The sequence below is a fragment of the Balaenoptera physalus genome (assembly GCF_965194825.1).
Source record: "Balaenoptera physalus genome assembly, chromosome: 20".
Lineage (NCBI taxonomy): Eukaryota > Metazoa > Chordata > Mammalia > Artiodactyla > Balaenopteridae > Balaenoptera > Balaenoptera physalus.
This window is the reverse complement of record NC_138901.1, coordinates 52981601-52997967: the sequence shown is the minus strand read 5'-3', so window position 1 is coordinate 52997967 and position 16367 is coordinate 52981601. Positions and strand designations below refer to the sequence as shown.

At 56.9% G+C, this 16367-nt stretch overlaps 1 protein-coding gene across 6 annotated transcripts in view; it reads left to right on the top strand.

Annotated features, from left to right (window-relative positions):
* ATP2A3 (ATPase sarcoplasmic/endoplasmic reticulum Ca2+ transporting 3) overlaps positions 1–16367 on the top strand; it is a 34120-nt gene that overhangs the window by 13185 nt on the left and 4568 nt on the right. For all 6 annotated transcript variants that reach the window (XM_082443818.1, XM_082443823.1, XM_082443820.1 and 3 more), the window contains 13 exons: positions 1218–1682; positions 3643–3731; positions 3898–4000; positions 5254–5385; positions 5779–5904; positions 6991–7209; positions 7319–7654; positions 9488–9708; positions 10596–10798; positions 11277–11362; positions 14875–15008; positions 15473–15590; positions 16111–16228. In XM_082443818.1, the coding sequence (XP_082299944.1) occupies positions 1218–1682; positions 3643–3731; positions 3898–4000; positions 5254–5385; positions 5779–5904; positions 6991–7209; positions 7319–7654; positions 9488–9708; positions 10596–10798; positions 11277–11362; positions 14875–15008; positions 15473–15590; positions 16111–16228 (2350 nt within the window). The remainder of the gene's footprint in view (positions 1–1217; positions 1683–3642; positions 3732–3897; positions 4001–5253; positions 5386–5778; positions 5905–6990; positions 7210–7318; positions 7655–9487; positions 9709–10595; positions 10799–11276; positions 11363–14874; positions 15009–15472; positions 15591–16110; positions 16229–16367) is intronic.

Sequence of the window (16367 nt, the reverse complement as noted above, 5' to 3'; positions counted from 1 at the left end):
CTCCTACCTGCTAGGCTTATCCTGCCTTAAACTGGAGAGAGGCAGAGCCTCTCTTGCCTCAACAGAATCCTCTAGAGGGAGAAGCATTGCCAAAATGGTGGAGGATATCAGGAACAGTCCATTTCTCAGATAGGAAAACTGATCCCCAAGGCAAGATTCCAAGCCACCCAGCTCGTCTCAGGGAGAGTGATGGGTTCAGCTCTGGTGGGAGGGATCAGCCCCTGTGGCCTTAGAGGGACTTAACCAGTGATGCTCACAGGCTGCCCACGGAGGCCACAAGGAGGTGTCAGGCCAATTGGCAGTGGCCCTGGGCACTGAGTTATTAAAGTCTCCCCAGAAGTGAACAGAAATGGAGAAAGCGATATACACCCGCAGCTCTTCTTGAGCAGAGCACCCTGCCCAGGTGCCTGGAAGCTTTGGACAAGCTGTCTTGGGTGGGGAGGGGACACCAAAGGGCATGTTCAGGCGTTAGAAGCTGTCACTAGAAGCTTTCTAAGGAGGGTGCCCTGGCTAACTGCAGGTCATTTCCTTAGCGGAGGGTCCTGTAAGGGGGGGCAGGAGCTGCATGGCTCAGGGCAGAAGGGACGCTGAGGCCACCAGAACCCACCTTCCCTCCAGCCTCAGCATAGTGCACCTGTCTGAAGGGGACCGAGTTATGAGCCTCCGCAGAGCAGCTGTGTCTCGGGCCTCTGTTGGACCATTTTACAGCAGAGGACACAGAGGCTCAAGGCTGGCCGGCACTTGCACCAGGGCTTGGGGATTTTACTGGGGCCTTGGGAATGGATGGACTTCAGCTCAAATTTTCTGGATTCTTCAGTAAATATTTATCGACTGTTTACCTGAGATCACGGTTAGCCACACTCCTGTGTGGCTGTATTGGTCGTTTATGAGCTGAATTTTGATGGGTTGGTGCTGTGCTGTGCTGGTTGATCATACTGTCAGTATCAGCTGGTGCTTCCTCTGTGCCAGGCCCCCCATGCTAGGCACTGGGGATGTGGCACTGAACCAAGTCCCTGCTTTCATAGAGCTGACACTATCACGGCGATGACAGTAATGACTCGAGACTACATAGTGGCATACCTCTGGGAGCACTAAGTATGGAGAAAAAGAAAGCCAAGGAGGGGAATAAGAGCCCTAACCCCAGCCTGAAGGGATCAGGGGTTCTGCGCCCCAGCTGGGGTGCTAACCAGCCCTTTCCTTATCCCTCCCTCGGCCAGGGCACCAACATTGCATCAGGCAAGGCGATGGGTGTGGCAGTGGCCACGGGCTTGCACACGGAGCTGGGTAAGATCCGGAGTCAGATGGCGGCCATGGTGCCAGAGCGGACGCCCCTGCAGCAGAAGCTGGATGAGTTTGGGCAGCAGCTGTCCCGCACCATCTCCGTGATCTGCATGGCTGTGTGGGTCATTAACATCGGTCACTTTGCTGATCCGGCCCACGGCGGCTCCTGGCTCCGAGGTGCTGTCTACTACTTCAAGATTGCTGTGGCCCTGGCTGTGGCCGCCATCCCTGAGGGTCTCCCGGCTGTCATCACTACATGCCTGGCACTGGGCACACGGCGCATGGCCCGCAAGAACGCCATTGTGCGGAGTCTGCCCTCCGTGGAGACCCTGGGCTGCACCTCGGTCATCTGCTCTGATAAGACGGGCACACTCACCACCAATCAGATGTCGGTCTGCCGGGTGAGTGGCTGCAGCCAGCTTGGGTATTGCTGTGTGATGCTTGGCAGGCTAGGCTCCCTCTCTGGGCCACTCCCTGACTCCTTTCTGGCCAGAGGTGGAGGAGAGAACCTGCGTGCTGCCCCATGGTGGGGAGCAGATCCAGGTTCTCATGGGGCAGAGCAGCAAAGCCTGGCTGGACCTGCATCATTAGGACCCATGTGTCACTCTGTAGGGTCCTGGCAGGCCACTGCCCATCTGTGGACCTCAGTTTCCCCATCTGAAGTTTGGGTGTGCAAACCCTGCCAGGTAACCATAAAGGACACAGGGGAGGGTCAAGTACAGCCTGGGCATCTGATCCAAGCTGGGCCTGGACCCAGGTTTGTTTTTTTCTTCTTTTTCTTTTTTTTTTTAGAAATTTATTTATTTATTTATTTTTGGCTATGTTGGGTCTTCGTTGCTGCGCGTGGGCTTTCTCTAGTTGTGGCGAGCAGGGGCCACTCTTCGCTGTGCTGCGTGGGCTTCTCATTTCGGTGGCTCCTCTTGTTGGACAACATGGGCTCTAGGCGCGTGGGCTTCAGTATTTGTGGCACGAGGGCTCAGTAATTGTGGCTTGCAGGCTCTAGAGTGCAGGCTCAGTTGTTGTGGCACACAGGCTTGGTTGCTCTGTGGCATGTGGGATCTTCTGGACCAGGGACTGGACCCAGGTTCTATCCTTCACCACCGTGACTCTCTGTGGTCAACGCCTATCACCAGATACGCCGGCTCCAGTGACCTGGGAAGGGCCCAGGCAGGAATTATTCATTCCCTGGCACTTGATCCCAGATCCTGGGCTGCTGCCCACATGCTTCAGGGAGTCTGGCTGAGACTCCAGCAGGCCCCTGGGGTAGAGGAGTGGGTGACATGACAGTGAAGCTTTCGGATTTCCCACTCCCTAGGTGCCCCCGTCACTCCTCTCCCACCCCTGCTCCCATAATCTGCCCACTGGGCCTGGGAAACCCAGGCTCTATATCTGAGACCTTAGTCCCCCACAGAAGCCCATTAGGGGCTGCCATGGGGTTGGGGGCACCAGCACGCTTTACTGCCCTGCAGCCCCTGAACTTCTAGAATCCCTAGTAGGACTTCATTTGAACAGTCCTACTAGGGATTCTGAAATAAAGATTTGAAAAACACAGTATAGGGAAGTCGTAGGGGCCTTACATACTGGATGATGGGCTAAGAAACTTGACTTCTCAGAGGCTCTGCTGGCTGGAGGGCTGTCCCCAGGGGCAGGGAGGAAAGTGCAACGGAAGGGATGTTTATTGAGCACCTGCTGGGTGCTGGGCTGGCCATTGGCTTGGGAATGTGCAGTGAGGCAGTTTCCAGGAAGCAAGAGTTATCTCCCTGGCAGAGCTGGCTGACAGATGAGGACATGGGCTGCCCTGGGAGAGGTGAGCCCCCTGTCCCTCAGGGGCACAGGTAGGGGCTGGGCCCTGTGGGCAGGAGCTCACTCTCTGGGGACAGGGATCTGTGCCTCAGGATGCTATGTAGGTTTCCTCCCTTAGAGGTCAGGAACTCATTCCCTTGAAGGGCAAGGAGGGGCAGCTGCACTCTGATCCCACTTTCTCCCCGTTACCAGTGGAGAAACTGAGGCTTAGGTGCTCCGCCAGCGGTTACATAGTGAGATGGGCAAGGACCCAGGCTTCCTGTCCCAGCTCAGGGCCCTGTCAAGCTGGCAGCTGCCCCAGAACATTGAAGAATCTGCTATAAATCCCTCATGGGTCTAGAGCAAAGGACAAGCCCGAACTGGACACACCTGGGCAGGGCAGAGAGGCCCGGCCTCAGCCTGGACGCAGTACTCTTACACCTCACCTCCAAGACCCTGGGGGAGGGAAGGCCGGTGGCTCCTCTGGAGACCCACAGGACACCACCCTGGGGTCAGGCTTTAGTCAGACTGGCTGCCCAGGGAGGAGGGCCTGCCTGAGCACGCCTCTGCGCTCCCCAGATGTTCGTGGTAGCCGAGGCCGAAGCGGGTACCTGCAGTTTGCACGAGTTCACCATCTCGGGCACCACGTATGCCCCGGAGGGCGAAGTGTGAGTGCTCGGCGAGGGGGCTCAGGTGGGCGGGGTTTCCTGGTGGGCGGAGCTATGTAGGACAGCTCTGAGAGCTGTCATTGGCGAGCCCTCTTGGGGGCCAAGAGGCTGGGCATTGCCCGGGGGCTGGGACAAGGGCACCGTACTGACAGCTCTGGCTCCGCAGGCGGCTGGGGGAGTGGCCTGTGTGCTGCGGGCAGTTTGACGGGCTGGTGGAGCTGGCGACCATCTGCGCCCTGTGCAATGACTCAGCGCTGGACTACAACGAGGTGGGCCCCTACTCCCTTTCGTGACCTCCCTAGTATCCAGGCGCTCAGAACAGACCTTTCTCCCAGAGTATCAAAGCTCGCAGGATTGGAGGTCCCTGCCCCTGTGGAGTGCCACACCCCAGGACCACTGCCATCCTTGTCCACTCCACACTGCCACCCCTCCTTCTTCCTCAGACTGGCTCTGGAACCCTGCTCGGGGCTCTTGGGCTGTGGGGGACTGTAATGTAAAGGGCAGAAGGGCCAGGGGTGCCTGGGGGAAGAGGTTTGGGGGACAAGACTAAGAAGTGTTTAAAGCAGAAGGCACAGCCCAGAAACGGGCATTGAATGCTTTTCCCTGCGGCTGGAGCATGTGGGAGGCCGCTCCTGCCTGGTGGGGCAGGGGCACTTGGCCAAGTCCGTCTGATGCCCAGCTGAGGGCAGTAGACAGACACCAAAGGGTTTGGAGCAGGAGAGTGATATGGTCAGATCTGCATTCACAGAAGATCACCCAGGCTTCTGTGTGGAGGACAGAACAGACTGGGCAAGACCGGAGCCGAGGAGCCCCTTGTGGTCATCCAGGCCGGAGAGGTGCCAGCTGAGTCCTGGCTGGGGCTTCAGGGAGAGGGGAGGAGGCATGGGTTGGAGAGAGAGTTTGGAGCCCAGATCCTGGGACTTGGTGACTGGTTAGGTGAAAGAGGGAGGAGGTCAGGGTAGCCTGTAGTTGCTGTCCTGGCTGGGACTGTCATGGGAGCGGCAAAATAGGGAGGGGGAGAGGTAGCCTGAGGGTCCCCAGGGAACAAAGTCCAACAGGCAGCAGCTGTACATGTGGGCTTGGAGCTCAGGAGAGAGGTTGCAGTGGGCTGGGTGGGCCCTGGCCGTCATGAGCCCGTGAAGGATGGGAGAGGCCAGGGGCATATGAGGCCTCAGGGAGCGGTGTGGGGGGGGGGGGCGGGAATGGAAGGAGCAGGGCCCAGACAGCAGGTTTAGAAAGAGGAATCTGGTGAAGGAAGCGGAGAAGTGTGAGCAGAGAGCGATTCAGAGGACAGGAAAGGTGCGTGGCCATTGATGTCAGGGGAGGAGGGATGATCAGAAGGGAAGTTGAGCATCAGTGCCAGATGCTTCCCAGGTCAGCTGGGCTGGGAAGGGCCCACAGGCCTGGTGCAAAGGAGGTTACAGGTAACTCTGGCAAAGGGAGCTCCAGGGGGCAGGGAGCGAGTGGGAGGTGAGGCTGGGGGCCGCCCTGCCCCTCACTCCCTGTACCTGGGCCCCGCTAGGCAAAGGGCGTGTATGAGAAGGTGGGAGAGGCCACGGAGACGGCCCTGACTTGCCTGGTAGAGAAGATGAATGTTTTTGACACAGACCTGCAGGCCCTGTCCCGGGTGGAGCGAGCTGGGGCCTGCAACGCGGTGAGCAGCTTGGGGGTTCGGCCACAGGCCACGTGGCTGGGGTTTCTGGGGCATCTGGAGAAGGGAGGGGAGGGAATGAAGTCGTGGGAGGCTTCTGGGAGGAGGAGGGCCCTCAGACCCCTAGTAAGACTGGTCTAGGGGGAAAAGAGAGGAAAAGCTGAGTGTGGGCAAGGACTCAGAGTCGGGAATTACACAGCATGGTCAGGAAATGGCAACTTTGGGGCATTTCTGGGGCTGGAGAGGGGGAGAGAGGCCTTGAATGCCAGGGTCAGAAGAGGGTAGACAACATCGTGCAGGGATCAAGAGGCTCTTCATGGGGCTGAGCAGCTGGCGAGGAAGCAGCCAGAGCTGCTGGCTCTGCCCCTCATGCCCTGACCCACCTGGGTCCTGCAGGTCATCAAGCAGCTGATGCGGAAGGAGTTCACCCTGGAGTTCTCCCGAGACCGGAAGTCCATGTCAGTGTACTGCACGCCCACCCACCCTGGCCTGGCGGCCCAGGGCAGCAAGATGTTTGTGAAGGTGGGCCTGCCTGACCAGCCTGGGGCCTCTGAAGAGCCAGAGCCTGCAGCGGTGGGAGACCGGGGGAGGTGTGAGGCCCTCTGTCAAAGCGACGACTCCAGAACAAGGGTGGTCAGCCTGCCATGGGGAACTGGGAGTGGGATCCACGGGTGGGGCAGACAAAGCCAGGGCCAGATGCTGAGGCCCGCCCTGCCCTGTGGTCCCAGCTCTGGGCTGAGAGGCACTGCCTCGCCACATGACCTTGCGGTCACCGTACCCCCGTGTGGGCCTCGGGCTCCCCATCTGAACAGCCGGTCAGGCTGGAAGGTCTTGGAACCCCTTTTGCTTCTGATGGGAAATGTTGAGGTGGTTGGTGTGCAACTTTGGTGCTTTGTGTTTTGGAAACCGAGTCCCAAGGAGGGAAGGAACCAGCTCCCATCCAGACCCCCGTTCACGTCTTCACGTGCAGCGGGGGGTTTAACGTCTTTTGAAATGACAAGCTTCTGTATTGGGAGCTTGGGCTGCTGAAACAACCTAGCATTTGGAGTGCCCTTTGAGGAGAGGGAGGAGGCACTGATGGAGGATTCAGAGGTTCTTCCCAGGCCTCGGGCGAGATCCGGGTTGAGACCCCAAGGCCGCTGAGTAGCCCGGCACCCCCAAGACCACCTTCCCCGAGCCACACCCCACACACCCTCAGCAGGGCTCTGTTCCTGGTCCCGCTGCCGAGCACCCCGCGGAACGGGGATCCCGGTGGCAGCAGGCTGGCAGGGAGGCAGGGCCTGCAGGAGGGCTGCCATTCCCACCCCATCCCCCAAAATGCTGCAGCAGGCCTTCTCAGCTGCAGGCTGGTGAGGGGCGGGTGCCTCCGCGTGGGCTTCACACGGTGTCACACCCTGTGTGAGCCCCCTTCCCTCTGGGCTTTCTCACAGTGGGGCCTAATTGGTTCCCTCTCTGAGCTTCCAAAGAATGGATTCTGGTCTGTGCCTTGTTCTGTGTCCCCTTGGGTGACCTTTCCCAGTATCTGGGCCTCAATTTCCTCAGTTAGGCAGGAGGGAGGGAAGGGGTCCTGACTGACGGACTTGTCTCCTCCCCTACCCCACGCGGCAGGGGGCACCTGAGAGTGTGATAGAGCGCTGCAGCTCAGTCCGTGTGGGGAGCCGCACCGTATCCCTGAACACCACCTCCAGGGAGCAGATCCTGGCCAAGATCCGGGACTGGGGCTCAGGCTTGGACACACTGCGCTGCCTGGCACTGGCCACCCGGGATGTGCCCCCGAGGAAGGAGGACATGCAGCTAGATGACTGCAGCAAGTTTGTGCAGTACGAGGTGGGTGCTGGGCCCCAGGGCTGGGAGCCATGTGTCCACCTGCAGCGCTGGGCAGGTGGCAGGCTGAGGAAGGGCCCAGGCCCCACTCGCATCTGCCCCCTCCCTGCAGACGGACCTGACTTTCGTGGGCTGCGTGGGCATGCTGGACCCTCCGCGGCCCGAGGTGGCTGCCTGCATCTCACGCTGCCGCCAGGCGGGCATCCGTGTGGTCATGATCACGGGGGACAACAAAGGCACGGCTGTGGCCATCTGCCGCCGGCTTGGCATCTTCAAGGACACAGAGGACGTGGCGGGCAAGGCCTACACGGGCCGAGAATTTGATGACCTCAGCCCCGAGCAGCAGCGCCACGCCTGCCGCACGGCCCGCTGCTTCGCCCGGGTGGAGCCCGCCCACAAGTCCCGCATCGTGGAGAACCTGCAGTCCTTCAACGAGATCACCGCCATGGTGAGGCCACTAGACGGGAGCCTGGGGGAGGTGGCGTGGGTGGTGGTGAAGCACTTGCCATAGGCCTTGGGAAGAGCAACCCGGGCGACCGCTGCCTCTGCTTCATTCTTATTTTTCCCAACATTTTATTACAATAAATTTCAAACACAAAGAGAAATCAAAATGATTTTTATAGTGAATGCCTATAGATATCCACTATCTATATTCTATAAATAACATAGTTATATTTGCTTTATCACGTACCTATCCATCTACCCATCCTTCATCCATCTTTTCTTAAATGTGTTTCAAAGTAAGTTGCAGACATCAGTGCACTTTTCCCCCACACGCGATAGGGAACATTGCCATCAACCCATGAAGTTCCCTTATGCTCCTTCCCATTTTTTTGCATCATAGGTTAGTTTTGCCTCTCCTGGATTTTCATATGAGTGGGATCATACAGCATGTGCTTTTTTGTGTCTGGCTTCTTTCCTTTGAAGTTTACCCATGTTGTTGCAGGTATCAGTTACATGATTGCTTTTTTATTGTTCAGTGGCATTCCATTGCATGAATATACCACAGTCTCTTTTAAAGATTATTTATTTATTTGCTTGTTTGTTTGGTTGTGCCGGGTCTTAGTTGCGGCAGGCGGGCTCCTTAGTTGCGACCCACAGGCTCCTCCTTAGTTGCGGCTCCAGGGTTCCTTAGTTGTGGCATGCGAACTCTTAGTTGCAGCATGCATGTGAGATCCAGTTCCCTGACCAGGGATTGAACCCGGGCCCCCTGCATTGAGAGTGCAGAGTCTTATCCACTGCACCACCAGGGAAGTCCCATCCACAGTCTCTTTATCCACTCACCTCTGGATGGACATTTGGTTTGGACCCAGTTTTTGTTCTGTCTCATTCTTGATTGTTGACCTCTTCATCAACACTGATCTGATTCTTAACCTCAACCCAACCCTGACTTGGCCTCAGTTTATAATCTTGACTTCCAGCCTAACCCAGTCCTTTACCTTGACCTTAATCCTGACCTGTGGCTCAGCCTAGATCTGGATAATGAGCTGGGCACCAACCTTGACTTGACTACAACTGTAAACTTGTTCTTGACCTTATTTTGATCTTCACACTGACTTGGTCCCTGACCTTGACCTTGACATCTTAAACTGATTCTTTATTCTGAGCTCAACCCTGATATGGGTTCCAGTCTTGACCTGGGCCCTGATCTGATCCCTGATATTGATCCCCCCCCCCAATCCAATACTTTATGTTGACCTCAACTTTGATCTGGCCTTCAGTCTTGACCTTGACCTCAACTCCAACTTCTACCATGACATCATTCCTGATATGGACCATAGCCTTGACTTGACCTCTACCTTAATCTAATTTTTTTATCTTGAACACGAGTCCATTCTTGACCCTGCCCTTCACCTTGGCTCCAGCCTTCACCTTGACTACAGCACCTAACTGACTCTTGACCTGGGCCATGACCTTCACCTCATTCCTGACTTGAGCTTAACTTTGTCCTTAACCTCAGTTTCATCTTCTACCCCACATCCCACCTGAATTTCATCCCTGCTCTCGGCATTGACTCACCCTCATCCCTGTCCCCACCTCACCATCCTCTCTGATCTTTGACTCGATCTTCTCCTCAATTTTGTCCTTATCTGCACTCCTTGCCTTCCCCTTAGCCTCATCCCCAGATCAGTTTCTAGGCTCATGACCTCACCATTTGTTCTGTCCAGCTGTCTGCTTCTTCGGGGACATCCCCTAAACTTGGTGATAGGCTGAGTTGAGGGGAGTCAGGGAGGTGGAAGGGAAGTTTCTCAGGCATGAACCCACCTAACCTGGCCCTCAGACTGGAGACGGGGTGAATGATGCCCCAGCCCTGAAGAAAGCGGAGATCGGCATCGCCATGGGCTCCGGCACAGCCGTGGCCAAGTCAGCGGCAGAGATGGTACTGTCAGATGACAACTTTGCCTCCATTGTGGCTGCAGTGGAGGAGGGCCGGGCCATCTACAGCAACATGAAGCAATTCATCCGCTACCTCATCTCCTCCAATGTTGGCGAGGTCGTCTGGTGAGGCCCTGTGTTCCCTCCTCCCAGCCCTCTGGACCAGCTCTGCATCCCTAAGACTGGGGAAATGCCTGTTCCTGGGGTGGGGCTGCAGGGATGGAGGGACCCCGTGCCCTGCCCTGGAAGGCTGGGGCCTTCCAGAGTCCCACCTCACGGTGGGGAGGGATGGGGACGCCTCATCATTCTCCAGAGGCCCTGATGCACCTCAGCCCCTGGTGGTGCCTGAAAAGTCCCCTGTCATCCCTCCAGGCGTGACCTTCTTCCCACTTTCAGAGTCCTGCAAGATGGGAGAACTTGCCTCACCTTTGGGCAGTAATGTGTTCGTGCGTGTGTGTGTGTGTGTGCACATAGGGTGTGTGCCTGAGTGAGAGGTGTGTGTACGTGTGTGTGTGTGAGTTCTTGTTCATCTTTTCACATGAGGATTTGTGCTAGTGTGTAATTGTGTACACACTTAGGTTCACATGTGAGTGATCCCTGTGGAGAACGGTGAACATGTTTGCCTGGCTATGTAAGAATTCTGCATCTCTGCACGTCGGGGCAAGCATGTAGGTGTTTGCTTGTGTTTGTGGATTGTGTAAGCTGTGCTAGGTTGTTGTACACATCTGTGAACAAATGTGTATATGTTTCAGGCATGCACTGTCCACGTGTGTGTGTGTGTGTGTGTGTGTGTGTGTGTGTGTGTGTGTCCTAAAGAGGACTTGTGTCCTCAAGAGGAGAGGCCTAAAGGGCAGATCTGTCCAGGCGCCAGAGCTGGGACTGGGGGGGGCAGGGGCGGCCCAGTGTGAGGCGGGGCTGCTGTGGAGACAGTGCGGGAGCTCCCGGGCCTGGGGTAAGAGTAGGAGCTGGACCCTCCATTTGCTGGGGGCTAGAGCCCATGACTCTGGTTCCAGCATCTTTGTCACGGCAATTCTGGGCCTGCCCGAAGCCCTGATCCCTGTGCAGCTGCTCTGGGTGAACCTGGTGACGGATGGCCTACCTGCCACGGCCCTGGGCTTCAACCCACCAGACCTGGATATTATGGAGAAGCGGCCCCGGAACCCTCGGGAGGCCCTCATCAGTGGCTGGCTCTTCTTCCGATATCTGGCTGTCGGAGGTGAGTGGAGCCCCAGTCTTCATTGCGGTTCCTGGAGCTTCCTAAGACCCTTGTATCAGTTACACTTGCAAACTACAGACCAGTATGACTCAGCCTGGCTTATGCCAAGAGAAACTGTGTGGGCTCGTGTAACTGAAGAGATTAGATCATGCCTCAAGCATGGCTGGACCCAGCCCTCAGACAGTATCATTGGCATATTTTGGCTCTGCCTCAGCTCCATTCTCATGCAGGTGCCCCTTGGGGTGGCAGGATGGCTGCCGCAGCTCCAGCCCTCGTACTTGCCCCGTTACAACCTCAAATAAAGCAGAAGAAAGAGCCTTTTGTCCTATTACTCCCGCAGTAGTGTACAAACCACATGGCTCAGAAAGGGAGAGAGTGGTTCCCTGACAGAGATCCAGCAAATTATTAGGAAGGGGAAACGGATGCCAGAAAACCAGAGGTGTCCACTATAGCCAGTTTTCTCCTGCCCTCCCCACAGTGTACGTTGGCCTGGCCACAGTGGCTGCTGCCACCTGGTGGTTCCTGTATGATGCCGAGGGACCTCAGGTCACCTTCTACCAGCTGGTGAGCAAGGGATGGCCAGGGAGCCTGTTGGGGGCATCTGGGAGGTAGAACTCACAGCCCAAGTTGTTGTTGGAGTTCCAGGGGAAAGGAGTCCAGAACCCCACGGGTGCCAGTGGCTGTCCCTCCCCACCCCCCAACTCCCCGCATAGACATCCACCACCTAAAGAGACGAGCTCAGAAGCCACAGGAAGCCTAGAGACGGCAGCACAGCCCCCGAGCCGGAGAGGAGGCTACTTCCTCCCCCCATCATTTAGTTACAGGGGGACCAAGGGGCTTAACTGCCCAGAAGTGTCTTACCTTTACTGGGAAACTCCCCGAACAATTGAGGGCTCAGAGGTAGGAGCCCCTAAATGGCAGAGGGTCAAACTGGAGCAATCGACAGTGGAGGGAAGGAATCTGCCAGGCTCCCCACTTTCATAACCAACGTGTTTCTCGGGGAAGGGACCCACTGACCTCTTGAAGTCACCTGGCTGGCAGGTGCACACCACGGGCCGGGCTTAGCTCAGCAAAGCTCTGGAAGCAGGCAGGGAGCCCCACCTCAGCTGCTGTCTGTCAGTCTGTCCTTCTGTCTGAGCAGCCAGTGCATCTCCTTTGCTTGAAAGAACCTTCGCGGCAATTCCGGCAAAGCCAGTTGTGGGTTTCTCATTTAAAGGGGAGAGCGGCGGGGATGTGGAATTTCCTTCCTCTGACTGTGCCTGACTTTGCCACTTTCCTGTAGGTAGAAGAGCTCAAGAGAGGGACCCTGACTTCCTGGCCACTCTTGGGAGTGTCAGAGGAGTACAGTCTTCCCCACCCCGAGGGCAGCGTGAGGGCTATTTCAGGGGTTCACACCTAGGTAGAGGCAGCCCGGAGATGCTTTCCTCCATCCACCAGCCCTCAAGCACATGGGGCTCTCCCTCCTGGCAGCAATGAAGAGCATGGGCCCAGACCCTTGTCCCAAAGGCTGGTGGTCTGCAGCCCTTGGCAGATGGCTCAGGCCAGCCTCAGGCACCTGCTCCTGTAGCTCCTGTGGGGGCAGCAGCTGGAGAGTGGGGATGTGCCAGCCATCCTGCTGCTGCCTCCTTCCTGCCCTGTCTCTGTTGCCATCCTTTGTGCTGTGGATCCCAAATCTCCAGAGACCTCCCCCCATATCGACCTTTCTTCTGAGCCCAATCCCATAGAGCCAGCTGGATACCTCCTCTGGGATGCCCCACAGCCCTTGTGCACTCACCAAGTCCAAAGTCAAAATCTGTCACCTTCCCCCAAACAATCCCCTCCTCCATGCCCATCTCGGTTCCACTGCCTGCCTGGTCACCCAAGCAGGTCACCCATGACCCTGGGGTCATGCTAGATACATATCCCATACCCACTACCAGTCAGTCCCCAGTCCCCTTGGTGCCACCTTCCCAACTGTCCTCAGGTCATTCCATTTCTCATTTATCCACTTGGTCAAGAAACAGCTATTAGGCACTGACTCTGTGCCAGGCACAAATTGCTAGGGCGATGGCAGTGACCGAGCCGGGAAAGGCTCTGCAAAGAGTGTCGAGTCTGGTGGGGGAGAGAGCCATGGAAATAGGCAGTCACATTTCACAGTGAGAAGTGCTTCAGCAGAGAAAAGGCAGGTGGCTGTGGAACTCAGAGATGGTCAAGAGTTAGACCTAAGATAGAACTTTCAGCTCCAGGTGCTGGAATTTCAGGAGAAGTGCCCAGATCCTGGAGGAACACTGAATAAAAGCGGCAGAGTGGGTCCTGGATCCCGGCTGCCCAAGTTCCCACCCTGGTTCCATCACACACTAGCTGTGTGATTTTGGACAGGCTACTTAACCTCTCTGTTGGTTTCTTCATCCATATATAATGGATAATAGACCCTGCCTCATAGGGCTAAGATGATTCAGTACTTACAGAGTGCTTAGACCAACACCTGGCACATAGCAAGAGCTATGTAAGTGTAAAGTTAATGAAACCCAGAGGGGGCCTTGCAGGTGAAGGTGAATAGGAAATAGCCAGGGAGGCAAAGGGGAGGAGTACGCAGAACAGTGGCTTCCCCCAAAGAAACAGCCTCCCCACCCCTCGGGGGCTGCTCACCGTGAATCTGTGAGGCAGAGAAGTTCCAGCCCTGAGCACCTTCTAATAAACAATGTAGGAGGCCACACTGTGACCCACGACCTGGGCACAATGCGTGCGTGGCAGGTGCCCACTGCTGAAACCCAGGAGGTCTGAACTGGGCAGAGTGTTTGTCTATTGAAACACCTCCATGTGATCCTGTTTGTATTTTCTTCCCGTGCACGGGCATAGGGATGCAAACACACACATGCCCGAGTGGGAGGTGTGTGCACTGCATTTGTGGGTACATGCATGTGCAAGGTCCTTACCATTAAGGTCTGATAGTGGTGACACAACTTGCAAGAGCATTTGGTCCTCTTGGTCAGTGGGTGGGTTCAAAGTTTAGGACATTTTCTCTGCCCTGTAATCAGTGCCAAATAAAAACGTGCACTTGTCCCAAATACTGGAGCTTGGTGTTTGGAGAAATTCCCACTGTTCATTTAAATAAGACTCTCCATCTCTTTGTTAAAATAAGAAATCTAGCCAAGCCATAGTCGTTTATAATTTTGCATCCTGCACAAGAGAGGGAAGTGCCAGCAGCCCCTTCTGGCTGACAGAATCGCCTTACCCGCATTTTTGCCCTGGGGGAAATGAGGGATGGATTTCCTGGACAGGAAGTCAGACGGCTGGTCACTTTACAGATTTCTCTTTGAGGGTTATTTTCACAGCACGTGGCCCCACCCCCATTTCGGAACTTTTAGCTTAAAGGATCACTGTGTTCAGATGAGATTCCAGAGGCCAGATTTGTATTGTTGGAGAACAGAGCTGTTTAACGGTTATGAACGTTCATGCTTATCCCCGTGGTGCGGAAGAGAACAAGACGGAAGTTCTCACGCGTGTCCTCAGTTCAGCATGTTATTACAGCAGGTTCTGTGAGCCAGGTTTACGGGCAGGAAGAAAACTCCCCTGGGGCTGCAGGGGCGAGGGCCACTTCCCTTATTGAGCCCCAAGAGCTCCCTGTTAATTATGAAGAAGCCATGCAGCAAGCCTGCACCTGGCCATGGGTTAGGCCACGTCATAAGCAAAGGGCAGGTCTGGTAGAGCTCGATTTCAGCAGCAGAAGTGGAGGGAGGTGTGAATGGAATCCTAGTTAATAATCATGACTAGGGCCCCAGTAACCTTCCTCTTCTACCCACCAAAGGTGAATTCTGTTCAAGTATAATTTTACTGATCAGTTTTCATGTGCGTTTACTCATGTTACTCAGTGGCCTCAGTTAATCACCGCCCGCACTCCTGTACCTCGGATACTCAGGCCCCCCGACCCCCTGATTCCAGGGCCCCCTGCCGTCCATCCCCAGCCTAATGCCAGCTGCTCCCCCTCCGTCCCACCACCCCCCTGCCGCAGAACCGTCTGCCCTTCTCCCTGGCCCAGTGCAGCCCCTGACCACTGTTCTCCCCGCCACCACCCCACCCCACCTGGGGGCCCTCAGAGGAACTTCCTGAAGTGCTCAGAGGACAACCCGCTCTTTGCCGGCACTGAATGCGAGGTCTTTGAGTCACGCTTCCCCACGACCATGGCCTTGTCTGTGCTGGTGACCATTGAGATGTGCAACGCCCTTAACAGGTGGGCTGGGCAGAGGGGCCTGGAGCGGGGGTTGAGGGATGGGGGCTGAGGGTCAGTGGTGCCCAGAATTGGGGTCAGAGGTGTCTGAGGTTTAGGGGGTCCAGGATTGGGGTCTGGGGGTCAGAAGGGTCCAGAAGAGGGCTCTGAGAACCAATGGGGGCCAAAATTGGGATCCAGGGGGCAAAGGGAGACGTGATGGAGGTCTGAGGAAATAGAGGGGCCAGGATTGGGTCTGAGGGGCAGAGAAGGGGCGTCCAAGACCCAGCATAGGCCCCTGGGGGCTGAGTGGGCAGCAGCGACATTCACCTCCTGGCGGCACTGGCCTCCCGAAAGCTCTCCTGTCCTTAAAGGGCAATGCTGAGGCCCAGACCACCTGCTGCATCCCACATGGGGGGGCGGGTGGGTGACCACGGCGGGGCCTGCCCGCATCCTGGCCTGAGGTGAGCGCCCTGTGCCCTTGGCAGCGTCTCAGAGAACCAGTCACTGCTGCGGATGCCACCCTGGCTGAACCCCTGGCTGCTGGCGGCTGTGGCCACGTCCATGGCCCTGCACTTCCTCATCCTGCTTGTGCCGCCCCTGCCCGTGAGTCTCCACCCAGCCCTGCTCACCTTCTCGGGCTCCTGGGATCACAGGGTCCTCATTCTCCTCTGATGCTAGGCCTTTCTGGGCCTGTTCGTGATGGAAACTGCCTGGGGGCTGTGATGGGGGAGGTCTGATGGTGCTCCGTGACTGCAGCCTGTGTTGGGACCCTGGCCAGCCACTGTCCTCCAGATGTGTCCCCCACTTTGGGACCCTCCCCCCAGACTTGGGGAACAGAAGAGGTGGGGAATCTCCCCAGGCTGGGGCAGGAGGAAAGCCGATGCCCTTTCCCAGTGCAGAATCCCTCCCACTCCCCAACAGAGCAGAAGGATTTAGTCCTCTGGGTGAGGGCAGGGGAGGGCACCTCAGGCAGAGGAAAAAGGGGGACACAGATCTGGAGGTGGGACCTTGAGAGGCATCTCAGACGTGCTCGTGAAGAGTCCACTGTAGCCTGGGTGTATGAAGCAGTGGATTTGGGGGGCTCAGGGCACTTCTTCCTTTAACCAAAACTACCCCGCCCCAGCTCATCTTCCAAGTGACCCCACTGAGCGGGCGCCAGTGGGTGGTGGTGCTCCAGATATCTCTGCCTGTCATCCTGCTTGATGAGGCCCTCAAGTACCTGTCCCGGAAGCACGTGGATGGTGAGTGAGAGGCCCCAGACCCTCCCCACCCTGCTCGCCTCCAGCCCGCCTCCCCGCCCGCCCCTGCTTCCAGGCTGCAGGGTCTTGGGCTGCAGGGGTTGGGGCCCTGGGCTCACTGGGCCGCCAGCGGGAGCACTGC